This window comes from Nicotiana sylvestris, chromosome 12 (genome assembly GCF_000393655.2).
Source record: "Nicotiana sylvestris chromosome 12, ASM39365v2, whole genome shotgun sequence".
Lineage (NCBI taxonomy): Eukaryota > Viridiplantae > Streptophyta > Magnoliopsida > Solanales > Solanaceae > Nicotiana > Nicotiana sylvestris.
The window spans coordinates 154,711,969-154,735,715 of NC_091068.1; the positions used below are offsets into that span (position 1 = coordinate 154,711,969).

A 23,747-nucleotide genomic window follows, 5' to 3' on the forward strand; every position below is an offset into this window, starting at 1 on the left:
GGTTGTATCTGCGGAGCCTTTGGAAAAACTTTCTCAAGTCCTTGACATGGTCAGACTGCTTCTTTGACTTTATGATCACATCATCTACATAAACCTCGATCTCCCTGTGTATTATGTCATGAAATATGGTGGTCATCTCCCTCATGTAAGTTGCCCCAGCATTCTTCAAACCAAATGGCATTACCCGATAACAATATGTTCCCCATGGCGTGATGAACGCTGTCTTTTCTGCATCTTCCTCATCCATCAAGATCTGGTGATATCCCGCATAACAGTCCACAAAAGACCCAATCTCATGCTTGGCACAATTATCGATCAGAATGTGAATGTTCGACAATGGAAAATCATCCTTTGGGCTTGCTTTGTTAAGATCACGGTAATCAACACAAACCCTGGTCTTACCATCCTTCTTTGGTACTGGCACAACATTGGCTAACCAAGTGGGATATCGAGTGACCCGAATGACCTTTGTAGTAAGCTGCTTTGTGATTTCTTCTTTGATCTTCACACTCATATCAGTCTTGAACTTTCGCAACTTTTGCTTGACAGGAGGGAATGTTGTATCAGTTGGCAATTTATGAACTACCAGATCAGTGCTCTGGCCCGGCATATCATCATATAACCATGCAAAGATATCTTTGTACTCAAACAGTGTTTTGATTATTGCCTCCTTAACTTGCGGCTCTAAATGGACACTTATTTTGGTTTCCCTAACATCATCCTGGTCACCTAAATTGATTGCTTCAGTCTCACTCAAATTAGGCTTTGGTTTTTCTTCAAATTGTTTTAGCTCTTTATTGATTTCCTCAAATGCTGCTTCTTCATCATATTCTATTTCTTGGATTGTTATTTCAGAATTAGATTGGCTTTTAAGACTCGGCTGAAAACTCTTCACGCATGTCATGTCACTGCAACCAGCATAAAAAGAACTGTACAAAAGAAAAAAGAACAAAATAAAACACTATTGAAATAACAAAAGACGGAAAATTGCATTTCATTGAAAATAAAAGGATAGAAGGGTTTGAACATCAAAACAAGCAAAACTAAAAATCTGGATTACAACCCTGGAATAACCCAGATAATAGAAAGGAAAACAAAGCAAACTACCAAAACTCCTTCCTGGTGAGGAGAGGAGTAGATTCCCAATTGCTAAGCTTCACGTTTGGGCCAACGAGCTGCACATTTGCTTTACTAGAGCCTTCACCAACTTCTACCATATTGACCTCTTCGAACAGACTTTGGAACCTCTTGATCAGTTCTTCATCAACATCGACCACAGGTTTTGGGATTGAGGAGGTTGGAGGTTTTTCGGTTCCTGGCTTGACAAAAGACTTAGAGATGTGCGGGACGGGCTTGGGGAGCGACCATACCTTCTGTTTCAGATTTTTAAGCCTTTTCGCATCCTTCTCTGTGGGCATGATCCCAAACCAAATGTACCAAGATTCCCACTGGGGCGTACTGGATGCATAATACCCTGCAGAGATGAGCCCAGACCCTTGCCCGGCACAAAACCATTCTTCAACATTTCATTCGCAACCATGACGGACGCGGAGGATAGCTTAGGAACCGGAATGCATTTTCCTTTAGGAATTTTCTTAACGGACACTGTTTCGAAAGTCTAATAGACCCAAGGTCCCTTATCATCTTCATCTTCGATGAACGGAACAATTGTGTCATTACAAGCTGACAAGTCCTCGTCACCGTGCACAACTATTTCCTGCCTGTCCCATTCAAACTTCACCATTTGGTGCAGAGAAGATGGGACTGCCTTAGCAGCATGTATCCAGAGCCTGCCCAACAACAGATTGTAGGAGACAGCCACATCTAACACTTGGAACTCCATGGTAAACTCAACAGGCCCTATTGACAATTCGAGCATTATATCTCCAATAGAATCTTTACCTCCCCCATCAAAGCCTCGAACACACACACTGTTCAAGTGGATTCTTTCGGTGCCAATCTTCAGTTTCTGCAGAGTAGACAGGGGACAAATATTCGCACTATATCCATTATCAACCAAAACCCTTGAGACAATAGAATCTTCACACTTCACCGTGAGATAAAGAGCTCGGTTATGTTCTGTACCCTCCATGGGAAGTTCATCGTCCGAGAAAGTGATCCTATTTGCTTCGAAGATCTTGCCAGCTATCTTTTCCAAGTGGTTCACTGTGATCTTATCAGGAACATGTGCCTTATTCAAAATCTTCATCAAGACCCTGCGATGTTCATCTGAATGTATCAACAAAGACAAAAGAGAAATCTGAGCTGGTGTTTTCTTTAATTGCTCCACAATGGAATAATCCTGTATTTTCATCTTTTTCAGGAACTCCTCAGCCTCTTCCTCGGTGACCAATTTCTTTACTAGCATTGGGCTATCCTTGAGTGGCTTGGCTTTCCTTAATTCCTCTGGGGTGAAACATCTCCCAGAACGAGTCAATCCTCCATTTTCATTAACTTCTTCCTCTATTTCTTTTCCTTTGTATGTCACTATCACTTGTTTATAGTTCCACGGAACAGCCTTGGCATCCACCACTGGCAGCTGGGTTACTGGTTTAATGATGATAGGGGTAATAGGAGCCCCTTTCACAACTATGACAGGCTTACTTGAAATCCCTGGTACTACCACTTTTGAACTTTCCGGCCTTGCCCCGATATCTTTCGACAGCCCTTTCACAACCAACATTGGTGGTTTTGAATTGAGTGAGCTCGGCTTTTCTGTCATCCCTTCAACTGTCAAGGGCATTGCTTTGGTAGAGTCTGGAGCTTTAACCAAATTGCTTTCACTGGCCCGAATCATCATGACGGACTTAGAAGACTTTTTGGGCTCCCCGTCCTTGTAAACTATTTCAATCATGTGTGTCTCTGCATGGGCTGGCAAAGGGTTTTGGTTGATGTTTGGCGCATCTGGGCTTTGGAATACAATTTGGTTTGTATCAATAAGCTCCTGGATTGCCCGTTTCAAATGCCAATACTTCTCTATGTCATGCCCTGGAGCATCAGAACAATAGGCGCATTTTAGGGAATAATCGAGGTTTTTTGGATGGGGATTTGGTATCTTTGACTCAATCGTCCTCAAGACGTCGAACTGCCTTAACCTTTGAAACAGACTAGCATAGGACTCTCCAAGTGGGGTAAAAGTTTGTTTCCGCTGCTGCCTCTCTCTCCTATACTCTGGCCTTGATCGAAAATTTGAACCAGTGGGGTTTTGATAGGGTTGTGGGGGTGGATAGGTATTTTATGGAGCTGGGTAGATATTCTACGGAGCCAGAGCACGCCATTACAGGTAATGAGGGGGTTGAGCATATGACTGTGCGTGGTGAACAAGGTATTGGGATGGCCTGGCTGAGTATTGGGGGTTTTGTGGGGAAAAGTAATGTTGATGTGGATTATATGGAGCTTGGGCGTAGGCTTGGGGCTGGGGTCGAGGATGGATGTACTGATGAGGTGAACCCCTCTGGCCATGCCATGATCCGGAGACAAACATAGCAACATCTTCCTTCTTCTTCTTGCCTAGCAAACTTCCGTTACCACTCTGGATTGCCTGGGTGGTTGCTTTTATAGCAAAATAGCTCACGATCTTACTCGACTTGAGCCCCTCTTCCACCATTTCTCCCATCTTCACCACATCATTAAAAGACTTACCAATGGCTGAGATCAAGTGGCCATAGTAAGTGGGCTCCAGGGCTTGAAGAAAGTATTTAACCATCTCGTCCTCTTCCATCGGAGGATTGACTCGTGTAGCTTGATCCCTCCATCGGAACCCATATTCTCTAAAGCTTTCACTGGGTTTCTTTTCCACCTTGGTCAGAGATAGGCGGTCTGGAACAATGTCTATATTGTACTGAAAGTGCCGGGCAAAGGCCTGAGCCATATCGTCCCAGGTATACCACCTGCTGGCATCCTGGCGGGTGTACCATTCTAAAGATGCTCCACTCAGTCTTTGGCTGAAGTATGCCATAAGTAATTCATCTTTTCCCCCAGCGCCTCTCATTTTACTACAATAACCTCTCAGATGAGCTATAGGATCCCCATGTCCGTCATACAAGTCAAACTTGGGCATCTTGAACCCGGCAAGCAATTGGACATCGGGGAACAAACACAAATCCTTATAGGCCACACTCACTTGGTTTCCCAGCCCTTGCATAATTCTCAATGATTTCTCCAGACTCTGTACCTTCCTAAACATCTCTTCTTGCTCTGCGTTCTTGGGTGGTTTGTCAGTTTCAACATGAGGCTCAAATTAGGGAGTGTAAGAGTAAGGATCTGGGATTTCGAAGGTGGGCTATGGTGCATAGTAGTGGGCATCTTTAGCGGGGAATGCAGGCTCACTAGAGGATCGGTGGAGGGTAGCTTGTGGAGGGGGTACAAAAATAGGAGTAAATGTCGGAGCAGGGTATGAGGTTGTTTTGGTTGGCGGAGCATGAACAGTTTGGGCTGAAGTGTCGGGGTAGTTGTGGTAAGGGGTAAAGCCAGGTGCGTGTTGCGGGGAAAGATCAATGGTATTGGGCATCTGGGATTGAGAGAGTGGTGGAATGGAAGCAGGGTTTTCTGTGTAGTTGATAGGGAACGAGGGTGGAGGATGTCCCTTAATCCAGGCTTGATACAATTCTGTCATCTGATGCTTCAACCTCCGGACCTCCTTTTGCAGTTCTGATTCCGACTCAACAATCTCCCTTGGTGGGTCTACAACTCCAGTGTCTGTTTCCCTGCTAGCCATAACTGTTTGATGCTTTGATCGGGTGTTGTATGGATGACTTGCCAGGATGCCAACAAACTAACCACCTTCCTGAAACTTAATAGAGATAACAGCGGACAACAACACAAAACCACCATGTTAGCGTTAGAGAATTTATCAAATAATAATATCACCTTATATGCAATGCACCTAGCAATAATTAACGGTTCTAAAATGGCTTTGAGGGTCACAGGGTCATATGGCATCATCTCAATTTGCTTATTTTAATCATTTCTTCTCTTTCTTTTCCAATACCTTTTATCACTCTTTTCTTTTTCTTTCTCTTTTTATTTTGAACCAAAAATGATTTGATCGAACCCGATGTAGGTTGCCTACGTATCATGTCCCTCATGAATCAGACCAAGCGTAGTTCTGGAGAAATGGTGGAAAATAAACTGAAAACAAAATCTTTTTAGGATTTTTCATTTAAAACTTTTCAATATTAAAATACAAAGGGAAATACGATAATGCAAGACATGACAGACTCAACTACACTACGACAGACTCTAACACTACCTAAAGGACTCAGTACTTCTAGACAAGACACGAAAGTAAAAGACAACATACGACAATCTCAAAACACCTAAATAGAATGACTCCTCAAGCTGCTCCTGAATGCGACTGTCCTGACCGGGATGGTCCTAGGTTGTCTTTCATGCTCAAACTCTGTAACATGCCTCGTATAGAAACACCAACGCTGGGAATAAAAGCCCTGGCGTGTGCCCCGGCATCCTGAAGGCCGACCCTGAACAAATACTGGCTATGCTGCTCCACGTTTGCTGCCAATCCCGCTAACTGAGACTTTATCAACTCAAGATTATCCCAGGTATCTTGGTCCGATGCCCCCCCAAAATCATCTGTCTGAACTGCCCGACCCTTGAGTTGGGCTGGCAATGGGGTGCTGACCCCTAGTTGGACGGACTGTAACCAAATCAAGTACTCATGAGTACACTCGGGCCTGCCGACGTCCTCTACTAATGTAGTTTTCTTCATCCTCTTTGCATTGTTCCAGTATTGCACATACTTGATTTTATCAGCCGCTTTTTTGCTAAAATTTATGATGTTCCTCCGAAGATTCAAAGTTGGAAACTCCTCTTGTCTTCTGCCCAATTGCTGCATTACCCTAACGGGAGTGTACGGTCTGACACACTTGAGTCCTATCAGCATCAGGAAAGGCTACATGAGGCACCTTACCAAAATATCATCCAAAGGTAGCCAAAGGTAAGCCCACAAAACATTCCCCTTTGTCCTCAAACCGAGGAACTCAATCCAAGTTGTGACGCCTACTGGGTACGTAAACTTAGGAGATTTCATCCTACGTTCGATGCATACCACCCGATCCCTCAAGGCACGGTCGATGGGACAAAGTAAGGAAGTAGTGTGCAAATGCTCCATCATCCACAGCTGTAGCAAAAGGTTACTTCCCTCAAAATATCTGACACCTCCCCTAACCTCACTCAGGGCTCGGTACAACTCTGCTAAGATCATCGGCACAACGGTAACAGTTTTGCGTTGCTTCTCATGAAATAGTGCCATTACCACTGACTGCAGACGGGTGCTAATGTGCCTCTTATCTAATGGAAAAACCAATAATCCCAACAAAGCAAGGCTGAAAGCTTCGAGGCGACGTCTTTGCCATTTTGCCTTGGTTGTGCATAACTCATCCCAAAAGACATCAAAACTATCTTGTGGTCCAAATCTAGCAAACAAATAATCCAAGGATATCCAGGACTGCTCGAGACATTTTAAATGTTTATTATCTTTCAGACCCAGGTCGCTGAGGAATCTTGTCCTAGAGTGGTCTCGGGGAAGTATCATGTCCTTGCCTATATAGCTTAAACGAGTGAGACCAGACATTTCCACCAAGGTAGGAGTCATCTCACACTCTCCAAATCTGAAAATCAAATTTTGCGGATCCCAATAAGTCAGCATCGCCTCCACTAAGTCTGGGCGGGGTGTGATATCAAGAAGGGAAGTTAGGGTGCCCAATTTCTGCATTAACTCATGCTGCTCTAACGATGAAAACATTTTCCACCACTTGATCAACTTCCTAGGAATCTTTACTACCATCAGCACTTTGGATCGAATCAGCGGGTCCATACCTGAATGAAGCAAACATGGTTAGCGACTCGGGACACTACGTGACCCAACCACATTTCCTAGTGGACAAATGCAGGACACAACTTGGCTATATTTGCAAAATGGCCTAAGTGGCTGAAAGTGGCTATTTGCGCAAACTTGAGAAAGTTGACCCCTAATGCATGAGAAATACTCCATTTAAAGCTTACATGACTCTAATATCCCGACAATCATGGTCTTAAAAATTGCCCTGCGGAAATGGACCCCTTTTTTTTGTAAAAATGGCCGATGTGACCAAATGTGGCTAGGGACGCAAACACGACATGGATGGACACCGAGTTATAAACTCAAGACCCTAGGACATGGGGTAATCGAACCACTTTTGCAAAAATGACCCCATTTTGCAACAATGGCCGATGTGGCCAAAAGTGGCTAGACATGCAAGATTTGGCTAAGACCCCGCGAAGCCAAGAACCTAAGACTAACTAGGAAGACCGGACCCTATATGGGCTGCCTACGTATCCCGCCTCGAGAGACGAGAATCAGGTATGCGTAGTTCGGGAAGATTGGACATGGGAAAAAGCCTTTTTAAAAAATGCAACTAATTTGGAAAACTATACTTTTTTGTCTTTTTGAGAAATGATGGAAAATGTAAATCTTTTTGGATTTTCTTTTTCTCTTTTTTTTTTTTGAATTTTTTGGAAAGTAATGAAAAAGTGTAAAATCTTTTTGGATTTTCTATTTTCAATTTTTTTTTATTTTTGGAAAACTATGAAAGAAAAATGTGAGTGGGCCCTACTAGCTTCACTTTTCACCCTTCTTTCCAAGACATCGGTCCTCCAAATGACCCTTTTACCCTCACAGATGCAACATTTAGCACATAGGATGATTAACTGTCATTTTGGGCCACGAGCCCATTTTGACAAAATTTGGACAGGCTTCCTACAAAGGGACACGGTACTTGGGACCGAGCCCTACTAGGTCTAAATGACATGATGCAAATAAAAATGACCTAAAGGCTTACCTAAGTTTGGGGTTCACTAACAAGGCAATTCGGGGGAGCGTATGGTCGATGGTGGCTGCTCAAGCTTTCCACCCACTCCCTACGTCCGACGGCCCCCCTCCTAAATTAAGGGTGACTCAACAAAGAGTTCGTGCATGCGACGCGTACTCCGAGACTTGTTGCAGAAAGAAGACCCATGGTTATGCACATGATGACAGTTTATAAAACAGTAACATATTAAGAAAAGCGATAAACAAATAACCAACAAAACAAGGAAATAAGACAAACAAAGCTAATAAACAAAGAAAATAAAGAAAATAAACACCTCAACTGAATATCCTAAAAGCCAACAAGATCAAATACCAGCTCGAACCTGCAGAGTCGCCAGAGATGTCACACCCCTTTTTAACCAAACTTCACTAACCCTCTTAAAATAATAAAAAGATTTAGTAAAGCTTAAAGAGTTTTTCAATTTTGAAAGTGACAAAAGATAATGTTCAAAAGAAAATAACTCAGAGTCGCCACCTGACATTGGTTTCGGTGTGTCAGGTCACCGTTTTTTGTAAAAATGATTTTTCCTTTAAAACACTTTGGATTCCAAACTAAGTCTGCACCAGAGATTCGGGTAAGGGGGGTCATTTGACTCGGGGAGAAGGTGTTAGGCACTCCCCAAGTCCCGTAACTAGTACGGTTGAGTGCGTGATCAAGTCGGCTTTTAAATTGTTCAATTGAGGTAATAACACAGAAAAGGAAAATAAACACACAAGAGGTTCGAGGTCGTCCCCACCTAAATAAAGAAAAAGAAAAATGAAAATAAAGTTAAAATACTACAAGTTTCTACTTTTGGCCTCCATTTATAGAATACTTTGGGGTATTCCCCGGATAAAGATATATACAAATCCTTCGGGGCATTCCCCGGATAAATTTAACTAAGGGAACGACCTCTCGCCTCAAAACTAATGAAACGTCCTAATATTGCCTACCCCAGTGGTCGGCCTAAACATACTCCTAGCGTCTTAAAAACCCTATCAACAAACAAGATCTAAACCATATGTCAATCAAAATGTCACATACCAAACAAAAAATACAACTGAAATTATCATTGAACTCAATATTATTTTAGCCTAATATACTTTCAATTTTTACCTACAAACCCACGATCCATATAGTTTAGTAGTCCAAAATAGTTTATCAAACCTTACTTTCTTTTTTAATTCTTAATTTCCTAATTTTTACTATCTACTCATGTGACTTGAACTATAACAGAAGAGTGTCAAGAGTTGAGTACAAACTGCAAATAACTCATTTAACATTCATTTCGATTTATCTCAAGCAAACAAAAGTTAAAAGAAATCATCAACTCATTTAAATAAATCATGAAGTCACTCAAAATATATTAAAAAATAAAAGAAAGAAAGTAAGAAATAAACCTTGAAGAGTTTTCGCCAAACAGAAATCCGGATCTAATTTTAGACCGTGATTGGAACCTCAACGAACAACCTCGATCTCGACTGCATCTCGACCACGGCGAATGAAAATAAATTTGCTGAATTCACAAGGAAGAAAACCGAGACGCAACAGAATCAAGACTTGGTGCTAACTTTGGTTGCTCATTATATTCTTAGACCATGTGCAAATGGGGTTGTGTACATGTAACTTGCATCTGAATATTTTATTAAGGTTTCACCTTTGTGAGTTTGTTAGGCGAAGATGAACAGCGATAGGTGCGGCGCTGATGGAATTTGGCAGGGGCGGTTGTTCTGTTCTTGGAAAATTTTCAGCGGCTAGAGGCGTTGGTGAAGAGAGTGCTGCTGGGCGGGGTGGTGCTCGGATGGCGGCGGCTGCTCTCTTTTTTGTTTTTTCAAGACTAGGAATTGAAAACCTTTTTTTAGGGTTTCTATAATTGGGTATTTTATATGAAGGTGAGAAGGGATGATGGCCATTGGATTAGAAGGAAATAGATGGTCAGGATTAAATCTTGCACATAAATGGGCTAATGGGTTGGGAAGAATGGGCTAAGAATAATTGGGTTTAAGTTAAAAGAAAATGGACTCACACCTTTGGGCCTATAAATTTCTTGTTGGACAAAGACAAACTCAAAAATCTTACCAAAATATTAATTAAACTTAGTTAAGTATATAAACAAAATTTTAAAATGAAACTACTTTTTTTTGTATTTTTAAATGTTATAACAATAAAGCAAAAAGTAAAGAAAATAGGCTAAAGTCATGATAAAATTAAGATACCATGAATAAAAATATACGAATTGATCTTAAACTAAAGATAAAAATATAGAAAAGTGATAAACACGATAAATAAAACTATTTTTTTATGTCTTAGGACTAAAAGTAAAAGATTAAAATTATACTAAAATAAATTCAAGTAAATATTTTAAAAATATTAAAATACTAAAACTAACTTTAAAATTTGCGCGGGTCAAAAATTACGTGCTTACACGGCTTACGTAATAAACAAAAAATTGCATACCTTGCTCTTCTCGAACTAGTACCCCACTTACCGTTATCTCGGACACTGCTAAGTATAGATAAAGTTTTTCATCTACCTTCGGGGTGTGAAGCAAATGCGGGCTCGACAGATATCACTTTAATTCTTCTAAGGCTTGCTGACATTCTGGGGTCCACGTGAAATCCTTTTTCTTTTTGAGCAAGGAAAAGAATCGGTGACTCCGATCCGACGACCTCCAAATGAATCGACCTAAGGCAGATATTCGTCCTGTAAGTTTTGCACGCCCTTCACACTATCCACGATCGTGATATCCTCGATATCCTTGATCTTATTGGGATTGATTTTGATACCCCGATTTGACACCATGAAGCCTAGGAACTTACCTGAGTCAACTCCGAAGGCACATTACTCCGGGTTAAACTTATTTCCTTAAAATTGCAAACCTGCAAATGAACTAAATGGTTCTCTGCGCACAGGGACTTAACCAACTTATCATCAATATAAACTTCTATTGTTTTGCCTAATTGTTCTTCGAACATTTTGTTAACTAGGCGTTGGCATGTGGCTCCTGTATTTTTTGGTCTGAAGGACATTACATGTAACAATAAGTCCCAAATTTAGTAATAAATGAAGTCTTTTCCTGGTCACCCAGGTTCATCTGAATCTAATTGTACCCCGAGTAGGCGTCTAGAAAAGTTAGGATCTCGTGGCCGGCCGTGGCATCGATCATACGATCGATGTTGGGCAGTGGAAAAAAATCTTTTGGACATGCTTTGTTCAAGTCCTTATAGTCTACACACGTTCTAAGTTTGTTTCCTTTTTTAGGAACTACAACTACATTGGCTAACCACTCGGGGTACATTACCTCTTGTATAGATCCTATTTTAAGAAGTTTGGTTACCTCGTCCTTTATGAAACCATGCTTTACCTCGAACTGAGGCCTCCTTTTTTGCTTTACCGGTTTGAACTTGGGATCAATGCTTAACCGATTTATGGTGATTTCCGGTGGAATCCCTATCATATCTGAATGGAACCAAGCAAAGCAATCCATATTATCAATAAGAAATTGAATGAGTTTTTTCCAGAGTTCGGGGGTCAATCCCGTTCCTAGATATACCTTTTTCTCGGGCATATATTCGATTAAAATGACCTGCTCCAACTCCTCGATAGTTGATTTGGTTGCAATAGATTCTTCGGGAATGATGAAGGTTCAGGTAGTAAGGAAATCCTCATCTTCGTCTTCGATTACCTATTGTTCCAATTCCATCGGGGTTGGAGGCGGTGATTGCTATTTGGCCGCTTGTTTACCTCCGATGCTTGATTTCTCCGAGGTCGAAGGCTCTGAAGTCGGCACCACTTCCTCGATTGCAAACATCTCCTTTGCAGCATGTTGCTCCCCATAGACTGTTTTTACTCCTTCCTCTGTTGGGAACTTCATCATCTAGTAAAGAGTTAAAGGCACTACCCTCATGTTGTGTATCCACGGTCTCCCGAGGAGTGTGTTATATCTCATGTCACCCTCGATGACATGGAACTTCGTATCTTATATGGTCCCGGCTATGTTTACTAGCAAGATAATTTCTCCCTTTGTTGTTTCGCTTGCCATATTGAAGCCATTTAGAACCCGGGATGCATGTACAATCTGACCTTGTAGGCCGAGTTATTCCGCAACTCTCGATCTGATTATGTTTGTTGAGCTACCTGGATCCACTAAAACACATTTAACTTGAATTTTATTCAAAAAGGTAGAGATTACCAGAGCGTCATTGTGAGGTTGAGATATGCCTTCTACTTCCTCGTCATAGAATGATAAGACATCCTCGGGCACATAGCTCCGAGTCCATTTTTCTCTGGTGATTGATACTTTGGTGCGCTTGAACATAGGTCATTGAGGGACATCGACTCCACCAATGATCATGTGAATTACATGGTGTGGTTCTTCTTGCTCAGTTTTCCTCGCATCCCTTTCCCTGAAGTGATTCTTAGCTCAATCACTTAGAAATTCTCGAAGGTGGACCTCGTTGAACAATCGAGCCATTTCTTCCCTTAGCTGCCTGCAATCTTCTGTTCTATGACTATGTGTGCCATGATACTTACCCATCAAGTTCGGGTTCCTTTGAGAAGGATCGGTCCGCATTGGTCTGGGCCACTTGGTGTCTTTGATTTTCCCAATAGCTGAGACAATTCCTGATGTATCTATGCTGAAGTTGTACTCTGATAATCGAGGGGCCTCGGTGGGGTCGGTATGCTTATCGAACCCCCATTAACTCATGAGTCCTCGAGAACTTTGACCTCGATCATTTCTTTGATCACTCCGAGGAGCATTACGGCTCGGGCCGTAGTTCCTTCGATCGGCATATGGCTGATATCATTCTTTGTTAAATCTTGATTCTCGATCTGTGTCCCTCGGGGTTTGGCTGCAAATTTTTTAGGATGAACTAAGCCCGAGCGGGCTCCCAACTGGTCGTCTTTGACCCTGATTTTTGACTGGTAACGATTGTGCACATCCGACCATGTCACGGCTGGATATTCGATCAAGTTCTATTTCAACTGTCGAGACGCGATCGAGCTCCTTTCATTTAGACCCTGCATAAAGGCCTGTACTGCCTAGTCATCGGAGACCGGTGGTAATTTTGTTTTTTCCATCTGAAACCAGAAACAAACTCTCTTAACATCTCGTCGTTCCTTTATTTTATCTTAAAGACGTCTTATTTTCTCGTTGCCACCTTTATGGCCCCAACGTGTGCTTTCACGAAGGCATCTGCTAACGTAGCAAACGAGTCAATAGAGTTGGAGGCTAAGTTGTGATACCAAATCATAGCTCCTTTTGATAGCGTTTCCCTAAACATTTTCAATAACACTGACTCGATATCATCGTCATTCAAGTCATTTCCTTTGATCCCACAAGTATATGAAGTAATATGTTTGTTAGGGTCGGTTGTCCTGTTATATTTGGGTATATTGGGCATACGAAACTTCTTGGGCATGGGCATCGAAGCCACACTCGGGGGGAATGGTTTTTGTATGAACTTCTTAGCATCTAAACCTTTCAAGACCGGAGGTATCCCCGGTATTTGATCAACACAAGAGTTGTAAGTCTCCATTTTTTTGTCATTTTCTTCAATCTTCTTTTCTATAGATTCGATCCTCTTGGCGAGCTCTTCCAGCATCCTCATAATGGTGGGGTCAGTCCCCGAATTATTTCGGTTTGACCTCTCTAGTGTCGGTTCAATATGTCGAGCATTTTCATGTTCAGTTACACTCGGAGTCTTATTCTGACTTTGAAGTTGAGCGATGGCGATTTCCTGAGCTTGCAGCATCTCGAATATCACTTGGAGGCTGATTCCCCCATCTCTCATTCCTCGTGCTCCTTGGCCACCAGATCGGGCTTCCCTGCGTTCATTCCCTACGGGGTCTGTGCCTGAATCCGCATTTAGAGCATTATGCGAACTGATATCGACTGCCTCCATATTTGGCACTTTCTCAGGGTTTATTGGTGGTACATCGACCTCTATACTATTGTTTTCTCCAAGACCTTCATTGTCATGAACATGTGCGTTTTGTGTGCTAGACATGTTTCAGCCTGAGAATCAAAAATCTTGACAAGAACAAGCGTAAAAACGTGTGTAATGAAAATCAGTAAAGAAATAATCACTATTATCTTTAGCCTCACGGTGGGCACCAACTGTTTACCTCGAAAATGCGAGTAACAATTAAATTTGATTTATGATTTTAAAGATATGTGATTTAGTTCAATACCAATTAATAATCAAGAAATATGAAGTAGAAATGAAAGAGAAGAGTAATCAAACCAGAGTTACTCAACAACAGTAGCCTCGAGCTTAGTGATCTCGAGGTAGGCTTAGAGCAATAGAAACAATTAAATAAGGAAAGTAAAGGATGAACAGTAGAGCTAAAGGACAATGTTGATGAACAATAGGCAAAAAGGTAGAGAGTATATTCTTTTCTCAATAATTAGATAATGTTACAAATGATTGGGGTGCTCTTTATATAATAGGGGAACCCTAAATAAGGAATATTCTTGGTACAACTGTCTAACCGTCTAGTACGGAATCGTACGACCCTATTCTGGGATTTGTGCCATGACTTTGGGGACGTGGCAGGAACCTAGCTCATTCTGATACAAATCCATAACGGTACTATTTCGGGATCGAGCATACTTGGCCCCGGTATTCCCCGAACTCCTATCTCCGGGCACCGCAATTTGTCTTCAAGCTCAAGTTTGGTCATCCGGTTTCAAACTCGACCTCACCCGGACTTGGGCCTAGAATGAACCCACAAGCCAATAAATTGGAGGCATACAATTTTGATCGTACACAATCTCACAAGCACTAGTATGTGGAGAGGAGTTATATCTTCATACTCTTTAATTGCTATGTGTCTATTTCCCTTGGCTGTTGGAGGATATTGGGCTTATGGGAATCTGGTAAACCATTTTAGGACTATCTTCTTTTTGAATTTTCCGATTTTGAGCAAGAAAATAAAAATAAAACATTGATATGAAGTTATGAACATACGTGAATCCAAGATTTAGAGTCAGTAAGTTCTAAGCAGGCACCTTGAAGGCACTGGATGATAGGTAAGGGCGGATTTATAGCCCCAATTAAGAGGCACGTGAACCCATGATCTCATCACAAAATTAGATATTTTATGTACATATTTTTTAGAATTTGTCTAATATTATCTGTTGGCACCCATATTCCAAAAAGGTTGAAGGGTACACTTGGTTGAATAATGGGTTATTTACTGTGAGCAACATGGATTAATTCCCATTTAATATATTTTTTTTCTACTTTTTTTAGTGGTGCACCCATGCTCATCAAATCCTATATTCGCCGCTGATGATAGGGATGGGTTGGGCTATGGTAAATCAACGAGAATTTTGGGCAAAGATCACTTTTATCCCGTGGCTAAAACTATTTACATCCGTTAGCTGCAAAAGTGTATAAAATTTATATATTGTTTTGTATATAACATAAAGAAATGTATGTATGTATATACATATACCAAAAAATAAAAGAAAAAATTAGACTATTATTTTAAGAGCAGCTATACTTTTCCCTAATATTTTTCTCATAGAACTAACATTATAATGGTTTGCAGATGCCTGCGAATGGAATTATAGCTGCAATTGCCAAGTACCACCAAGAGAGCACATCAAAGTGGGTAGCAGGCATAATATACATGATGGTGGTGATCCATCGCTTATGCACCTTCCAAATCTATGCCATGATTGTCTTCGACAACTTGGAAGGAATATACGTAAGTAGGCAGCACAAGGCGTGCCCGAGGTGGCTCAGATCATGCATCAAGCCCTTCTTCGGCGGATTGACATATTTTATTATCGGTGGCGTTTCCATTTTTGGGAAGTCTGGCTGCCTTTGTGGGTGGCATAACGTTGTCATTGGCTCTGGTTTACCCTTGTTTTATGTGGATTTCAATCAGAAAACCAACACGAAAAGCTTCATGTGGCGTTTCAACATGTTTCTTGGGTGTTTTTGTACAAGAGCTGGTGCATTATGGAATCTGGTGGTTGATGGATTGGACGCCAACTTCTTTAGGCCTTAGTGAACAATAGTGTCGAAGGAAATAAAAAAGACAGATTCCTAATAGAGATTAGTTAACTAACTGATTCAGTGTAATCAAAACTTTCCCGAATAGAGAATAAATTGTTAACCCACTGATTCAATATCATTGTTGTTGCTCTTTTGGTGGTAAACATTGCTGATGTCCAAGTGTAACATAAACATCATATAAATCAAGAGTATGTAAACACTAAATAGTTGTATATGGCCTTTTTGCTTTGTTAAACTTTGTCATTAACAGCCATGGGACACACACACACACTTATTTGACAACTTTTTCTCCTTTCATCCCTTTGGCAGCTCAACAGGGTACAAGCTTGTTGAATAAACTAGTTACTTTATTTTTTAGAAGTAAATCATGGGCCCGTGGTGTAGACAGTTAATACGAATACAGGAGAGAATGGACATTATTAAAGTGATTTAATTAAGAAGTGTCATCACTTCAACCAAATAGAATCATGCATTGCAAATGTCTATTGCCAGAAGACTTTGTCAACATCAACTCAGATCAGATGACATACCACCAACATACTCCTCAAGCAGACACTCCAGCCCTATACAGGAAAAGAACTTATGGTTTGTCTGCAATCTGCATACAAGATTAAGATGAAGTTAGCTACCATAGGCGACAACTAGAAGATGCTATCTGCATGAAGTTGAAAAGACAGGAAGTTGAACTTGACAAAAACCCAACTCGTTAAACAATTAATGCATCCATAGCTCCCACTACGACATAATCTTATAGTTCCGACCATGACCACAAACTGACTGAGATTTAGCAAAGCTCTTGCAGTATCCTTACACATAATACTAACCACTACAAGGCCGCTTGTAAAGACGAAGGCAACCAATTGAGGGAAAAAAGAAGCCAACATTTTAAAAGAAGGTGCTCTACTTGAGTATCCTATAACCCCTACACAGTTTCATACAGGTTCTCAAACAATGCAGCAAGAAATCAACCAGCAGAGAGATATTCCCATCTTTAAAAGGAGGTAACTTCGCATTTTGCTTATGCCAAGAAGATGGAAATGCAAGTCAATCTTCTTTACTTGATAACAAAGAGGCCGCATTGAATTTCTCAACAAATTCTTTTCTAGAAAGCACAAAAAGTAATAATGCGAACTTTGAAGTTTGAAGCATATAGAATTAAAAGGTCACAGTAAATATCTCAAATCAGAATAAACAAAAATGTGCCATAGTTGACATTTCGAAGAGTCTGGCAAACAGCAATACCCCTATCATCGCCATGGAAAGAATCTAATACCAGGTCCATAAAATGACAAACTGATTTAAAGGGAGAAACTCAAACAGCATAAAGTCGTGATTTAGAAGTCTGTCCACAGCATATCCAGCTCAATAACAGGTCATATGAGCAAAGAATGCAAACACATTTTTTTAAGAACTAAAAGAGGGTCTGGGACACCATAGCGCCTCAAACTTCTGAGTCAATGAGCCCTTTCTCTGACTACTGTCTGAAGCATTATCCGCTTGAACGTCTAAAGTTTGTTTTAAGCCCCTTCCACTAATTCAGTTAGTCAACTAACAGAAAATTGAAAGGGAAGGGATTAACCACTTGCTATGGCGACTTGCCACATCTTATTCACGCACATTCATGAGGTGAATAACCAGAAGCAGGAAACAATTATAAGCGTTTCTCCTAGTCATCTATGGTTCAAAAATTATGAGTGCTATGTATCATAACGAGATAATGTAATTCATAACTTCAATCAACCTAAACATATTTGAAAACCTATTATGTGTAATATTTTGTGCAATGATTAACTGGAAGTAGGAAAACATAATGGCTAGGATCTATTTGAATCAATGGTGAGGATAAATTGAGGTGTTGAACTAAACCTTTAAAAGGTTGAAAAAAAGAAGGCAGAATTGTCAGAAAAACATAAAATAAAAAATAAGGAAACACACAAGTTGGTAATAAAACAAATGGACGCACCAAAGCTGCATTGACAATTGTTCACATAAGTTGAAGATCGATAATTTACCATTTTTCCCAGCCCAAAAAATAATACTCTAAATTGGACAGTGACGTACTGACGTTAAAAAGGGACCACGGAGAAGTTACTTGAACGGATGAACCTTACAGGCCTCCAACTACATTATTAAGCCCCAAGACGACCATTTTAACAAGGTAGAAAAACAAAATTGAGTGTCAATACAGAATGACCAAAAATTGGAACACTCTTGACAAAGAAGAAAGTTAACTTAATTTAGTGTCCACCTCTTCACAAAGTAAGACAGTGAAATGCCTAAAGTCAAGATTTCTTGTTTCCTTAAACAGATTAAAATTTTAGATTGATTATTATCAAAATAATTTACATTGACCTATCCCTAGAAATGTCATATCCTTAAAATGACTCTTCTAAATTTCAGGTGTAGATTAGAATTATGTAACAGACCACACTTCTCCATATACGAACTGAAATTTATCAGTTACAAGATCCGTTTTCATTCACCAGCAAACATTTAATTCTACATCAGAAACTTTAAGAGGTTTAAAATTATGTTCATTTCCAGCCTACTAGCAAAAATCATCTTTCTAAAGAAATAGTCGACGAGGCAACAACTAATAAATACACCTCTATGACGGGCTGTAATGGGGCTTCTTCATGAATATATAATGTGCCTGAAGATACCCGCAACTTATGAAGACAAATATAAAGAAAGATAGGCAAGCACATATGAAGTATAGAGAGCCTAAGCACAACAAAAGTTCCATCGAACGAAGAAAATGAGAGGAACGAGTACGAGTGTACCCTGGCAGTCAACGAAGCGGGTGCAAACCTTGGAAACTCCCGAGACAAAAATCACTAGGTAATTTCTTCTTATCTGCCTAAGCTTGACGGCCAGAGTTACTGGGTACCTTTCCTAGTGGGAGATACCTGGTGGTATCTGGTGGAATAGTTGAGAAGCGTCCAAACACCACCATCATAAAAGAAAATTGATGCTTCTTAAGGAAAAGCAATAAAGCACATTTCTTTAAAATCCTACAGAGCACGATTTTTCTATCCTCACTGTTAATACCAAAATCCTGATAGTTTAAGGTAGCAAGCAAAATATGGGATCCTAGAATTCATCAAGAAATGTGCATTTACAGAGATACTGCACTATTCATGTACTCACAAGATATACACAGGAGGACAACAACAACAACTACCCAGTAAAATCCCACAAAGTGGGGTATGGGGAGGGTAGTGTGTATGCAGACCTTACCCCTACCCCGATGGGGCAGAGAGTTGTTTCCGATAGACCCTCGGCTCAGGAAGACGAAAATAAATCAAGAAGAGACAATTCAGCTGTAACGTCAGCAAGAGGACATGAAGCATAAACATCATTCAGGATTCTAAACTTACAGAATGAATTAATAGAAAGACTTTCCAACATTAAAGACCACATATCTTATCCAATTAGTCAGAATTCTTTAAACACAAAAAACACCTGGTTCAGAGGATTATCCGGAGATTTCTTCCATAGCTTCCAAATCAAGTCTTTGTATTGAGTGTGCGTCAAACCTGGCTTCTCCTCCTTCAGCCTACGTAGCTCAACTTCCTCAAAAGCCTACAAATATGAAGTACCACAACGATCACCAAACAAAACATAAATGTGCTACATTATTAATTTATTAGCATATCCTAATACAAAGTGTAAACTTTACCACCAAGTCGGAATTTTTAAGTAGAAAACTTCCAATTATGAAGAATCAAAATCATACTTGAAAACCACTATATTTCAGCCTCTAGTAACACAATTATTCAATCAATAACAAATATCGACGAATACCTTAAAGGATGCTTTGAGTCTCTTCTCAGGATGTTTATCAACAGGCAAATTATCAGTAACAGCCAAATGAGCAATTGCTTCCTCCACAGTACTAGCCTCTACAATCGAATCATCCCGATTCGTATTTGTTACAAGTACTAATTTTTCATACTCGTCCTCCCCAGCCATACGGCTTTGTTTCCGCTTGTCCTCCTCCGCCTTCTTCGCTAAAGCCGCTTGCTCCTCCTCCTTTCTCCGCCGGAGTTCCGCCTCCGTTACCTTTGGCACCGGAATGGCGACTCGATTAGCTTTCTTATCCGGCTTCTTCATTGACTTCTCCAGCTCTTTCTCTTCCAGCTCGGCAAGCCGACGCACCTCGGCTTTTTTGGCAGCTGCCTCGGCGCGCTTCTCAGCTTCTTCTTCGCGTTTCTTCGCGGCGCGTGACTTAGCTCCCTCGGCTTCGCGCCAGTACTGTTCTTCTTTCTCTCGAGATTCACGCTCTTTGCGTTCCGATTCCGCGGCGCTCTTCCGAGACCTAGCTTCTTCGGCTTTGCTGTTCACTCCCATTTTCTTCGGCATTTTTGCCAATTTCCCAGGTTCCGATCAATCTCCGTCGCCGATAATCTCCCCGTTTCTATATGGGCTTTGATGGATTTGGTATTTACCTTTGGGAAGGCATGTGGATGCTTTTGGGTGATTACCCAGTAATCACACAATGTATTTACTATTTGAAATATGTTTAGTCATTGCTTTAATAAATTTTAATTGTCCGAACGAAAATATCTTTGAACTTGAAACTCTAAGTTGAGGACTTCAAGGCTACATGTCCTTAACTTTTGAACTTGTAATTCTAAGTTGAGGACTTCGGGACTACATGTTCTTAACTTTTAAACTTAACTTTAGGACATTAGGACTACATGTCCTTAACTTTTGAACTTGTAACTCTAAGTTCAGGATTTTAGGACTACATGTCCTTAACTTTTGAACTTAACTTGAGGACTTGAGGACTACATGCCGTTAACTTTTGAACTTGGAACTTTAAGGACTTCAGGACTACATGCCGTTAACTTTTGAACTTGGAACTTTAAGTTCAGAACTTCAAGACTACATGTCCTTAACTTCAGGACTTCAGGACTACATATCCTTAACTTTCGAACTTAAAACTCTAAGTTCAGAACTACATGTTCTTAACTTTTGAACTTGTAATTTTAAGTTCAGGACTACATGTCCTTTAACTTTTGAACTTGGAACTAAAACCAAACAAAAATAGGAAAACTATCCCACATAAATAAATAACATGGGTTAAAACAGAGTGTTGTGACTTGCGGCCTACTCTGTTCTCTCACATTCTTCTACCCAAACAAAAACCTAAAATAATACCAAATTTCATCTCATGGAATGGGTTCGTGGTGAAGCTGTTGGCCAAGGAAGTTTTGGAAAAGTCAGTTTTGCAATACCCACAAAGCTGAGTACTCAAATTCTTCCATTGATGGTAGTAAAGTCATCTTGGGTTTACCATTCTGCTACTCTTAGCAACGAGAAGAAAAGCGTATTTCCGTTTGGGAAGGAATAGGTAACACTATCTTTTCATATTAATTTTAATAGACTAGTGGCTACTTTTGCTCAGCATTAAAAATACTGGATAAAAAGTAAATACCACTTTAAAAAGTGGCTACCCCACACAATTTTTACTCTAGACTATACAATTGGGCCAAGGTAATGTGGTAGGCGGGGAAAGTGCAGAGAGGGGGGGAAGTGCACGGTTAGCCACTAATAACACATGTATTTACTTTAAAGCCACTGTTTAAAAAGTCTTTAGTCTTTAGTCACTACTTTAATAAACTTTAACTGCCCGGACGAAAATACCCTTCTGCTCATGTCCTTAACTTTTGAACTTAACTTCAGGATATCAGGACTACATGTCCTTAACTTTTGAACTTGTAACTCTAAGTTCAGGACAACATGTCCTTAACTTTTGAACTTGGAACTCTAAGTTCAGGACTTCAGGACTACATGTCCTTAACTTTTGAACTTGTAACTGTAAGTTTAGGATCAAGTGTCCTTAACTTTTGAGCTTGTTAGTCTAAGTTCAAGACATATTGTCCTTAACTTTTGGGTTTCTTAGCCTAAGTTCAGGACCTATTGTCCTTAACTTTTGAGCTTGTTAGTCTAAGTTCAGGACTTCAGGACCTATTGTCCTTAACTTTTGAACTTGTAACTGTAAGTTCAGGACCTATTGTCCTTAACTTTTGGGCTTCTTAGCCTAAGTTGAGGACCTATTGTCCTTAACTTTTGAGCTTGTTAGTCTAAGTTCATGACTTCGGGACCTATTGTCCTTAACTTTTGAACTTGTAATTGTAAGTTCAGGACCTATTGTCCTTAACTTTTGGGCTTCTTAGTCTAAGTTCAGGACCTATTGTCCTTAACTTTCGAGCTAAAGTCTAAGTTCAAGACTTCACGACATATTATCCTAACTTTTGAACTTGTAATTGTAAGTTCAGGATCAAGTGTCCTTAACTTTTGAACTTGTGGGATTATACTGGGTTTGTTGACATTGTTGTTGTTATTTCAATTAATCAATTGGTCATTTGACAGGTTTTTCAAAGAATGCCCTCGTCCATATGATAAACAAAGGAAAGAGTTGGGGGAAAAGATTAGGGTTAGAGCCTTTGCAAATTAAGTTTTAGTTCGAAACAAGCATACTCAAATGAAGGTAATTAGCTAGTCTTTTCTGTTTTAGCATCAATTTTCTAAACGCAAAATTAAAAATAGCATTAAATGCCAACGTTCAATGTAATAACTATTACAACGACATTGTTTTCATTATTTTGCCCTAGCTCATCACGAACGCCATGAGAACACACAACTGAGGAACGAGAATGAGAAACTTGGTGCCAAGAATATACATGAAAGAGATAGAAGAAAGGGTAACACGGTATTTTTATATTAATTTTAATAAACTAGTAGGTACTATTGCTAAGCATTAAAAATGTTGGATAAAAAGTAAACACCACTTTAAAAAGTGGTTATCCCACGCCATTTCTATGCAGAGAGACCCTATTTTGGGGACCCTCCATTTAAGGCATAACCGAGGTTTTATAGTTTTTGTAAGTTTAGCCACTTCAGATACAACTTTCGACATATGCGATGGAAGTTGTAAAATTCACGTCAGAAATTACAAAGTTTACATGAATTTTAATATATTGCTTGTGCAAGCAAGATTTCTACATACTCGTTTGAAGCTTGGCATAATGCTTGTGCAAGAATACTTTAAATATTCATGATTGATATTTGGCTTGCCATAGCAAGACTCCAGATACACGCGATTGAAGTTTGGATTGTAGACATGTATGTCTGAACTTCATATATTTTTATCAGCATTTTGTCTAAAGTTTATCACCATTAGCTATTGTATTGGTCAAAATCTGACTGTTACGACTAAACTAACCAACGTCCCGCCTATGTGACTGGGCAGTGAAAGATAGCATAGCCCACTCTGCGTCTCTTTCCCGACATCCGTCGAGTCAGAAGAAACAACGCCTAAAGGGATGACCGAGACATATTGGAGGCAAGAGGGCGTCAGCCCAAGTAAAGAATAAAGGTGACTTGACTATATATAGTAGGATAAAACCTTCGATTAAGGGGGTTGCCCCCTCCTTAATTTCTCTCTCTAAAGGTCTCTTCTTGTATTCTTGATAGGAAGGAAGTAATCCATAGAAGAACATGTAAAGCTATCCCTCATCGATCGATGGGAGACACAATATTAAATTTCAATAAGATCATTTACATCTCTTTTATCCTGTATGCGATCCATACTACTAGCTCTTTGATCTGGAATTAATTATGTCTGACTAAGATTTACCCCTTCATCTTCTCTGTTTGATTTGTTCAAAAAGATTTCGATATCTTTTGAGTCAAATAATTTGGTGGCGTCTATGGGGATTTCTTAGTGAAATTTCCTAGTCTCTCCCAGATCAAAGACAAGAAATACGATCACCCACCAAAAGGAGCGCGAGGAAAAACCCAACCCACGCGAGACAAATGCATAGTGTGGCGGGGGAGGAGAGCCGAGCAAAATTAC

At 40.2% G+C, this 23,747-nt stretch overlaps 3 protein-coding genes across 3 annotated transcripts; 1 reads left to right on the forward strand and 2 right to left on the reverse strand.

Annotated features, from left to right (window-relative positions):
• Positions 1 to 1,618: 1,618 nt before the first annotated feature.
• Positions 1,619 to 3,991, reverse strand: LOC138883978 (uncharacterized). Its single transcript, XM_070164707.1, has 2 exons — positions 3,451 to 3,991; positions 1,619 to 2,988 (listed from the first exon to the last, which is right to left on the reverse strand). Exons 1-2 carry the CDS (start codon positions 3,989 to 3,991, stop codon positions 1,619 to 1,621), a joined length of 1,911 nt encoding a protein of 636 aa, XP_070020808.1.
• A 10,649-nt stretch (positions 3,992 to 14,640) lies between these two features.
• LOC104216438 (lysine histidine transporter-like 8) lies at positions 14,641 to 15,872 on the forward strand. Its single transcript, XM_009766470.1, has 3 exons — positions 14,641 to 14,730; positions 15,107 to 15,169; positions 15,408 to 15,872. Exons 1-3 carry the CDS (start codon positions 14,641 to 14,643, stop codon positions 15,870 to 15,872), a joined length of 618 nt encoding a protein of 205 aa, XP_009764772.1.
• Positions 15,873 to 16,209: 337 nt separating this feature from the next.
• LOC104216434 (uncharacterized) lies at positions 16,210 to 20,401 on the reverse strand. Its single transcript, XM_009766468.2, has 3 exons — positions 19,688 to 20,401; positions 19,346 to 19,465; positions 16,210 to 16,478 (listed from the first exon to the last, which is right to left on the reverse strand). Exons 1-3 carry the CDS (start codon positions 20,243 to 20,245, stop codon positions 16,461 to 16,463), a joined length of 696 nt encoding a protein of 231 aa, XP_009764770.1. The 5' UTR covers positions 20,246 to 20,401; the 3' UTR covers positions 16,210 to 16,460.
• Positions 20,402 to 23,747: the final 3,346 nt, after the last annotated feature.

What these genes read in the sequence shown, in the direction of transcription:
- LOC138883978 (XM_070164707.1), bottom strand. Translation starts at nt 3,991, where the DNA reads ATGAGAGGCGCTGGGGGAAAAGATGAATTACTTATGGCATACTTCAGC. An exon ending in ATCATGGCATGGCCAGAGGG is followed by an intron (nt 2,989 to 3,450) that starts GTTCACCTCATC and finishes CTGATGCTCCAG; the next exon opens with GGCATGACATAGAGAAGTAT.
- LOC104216438 (XM_009766470.1), top strand. Translation starts at nt 14,641, where the DNA reads ATGTGGAGAGGAGTTATATCTTCATACTCTTTAATTGCTATGTGTCTA. An exon ending in ATTGGGCTTATGGGAATCTG is followed by an intron (nt 14,731 to 15,106) that starts GTAAACCATTTT and finishes TACTTTTTTTAG; the next exon opens with TGGTGCACCCATGCTCATCA. An exon ending in TAGGGATGGGTTGGGCTATG is followed by an intron (nt 15,170 to 15,407) that starts GTAAATCAACGA and finishes AATGGTTTGCAG; the next exon opens with ATGCCTGCGAATGGAATTAT.
- LOC104216434 (XM_009766468.2), bottom strand. Translation starts at nt 20,245, where the DNA reads ATGCCGAAGAAAATGGGAGTGAACAGCAAAGCCGAAGAAGCTAGGTCT. An exon ending in GACTCAAAGCATCCTTTAAG is followed by an intron (nt 19,466 to 19,687) that starts GTATTCGTCGAT and finishes TCATATTTGTAG; the next exon opens with GCTTTTGAGGAAGTTGAGCT.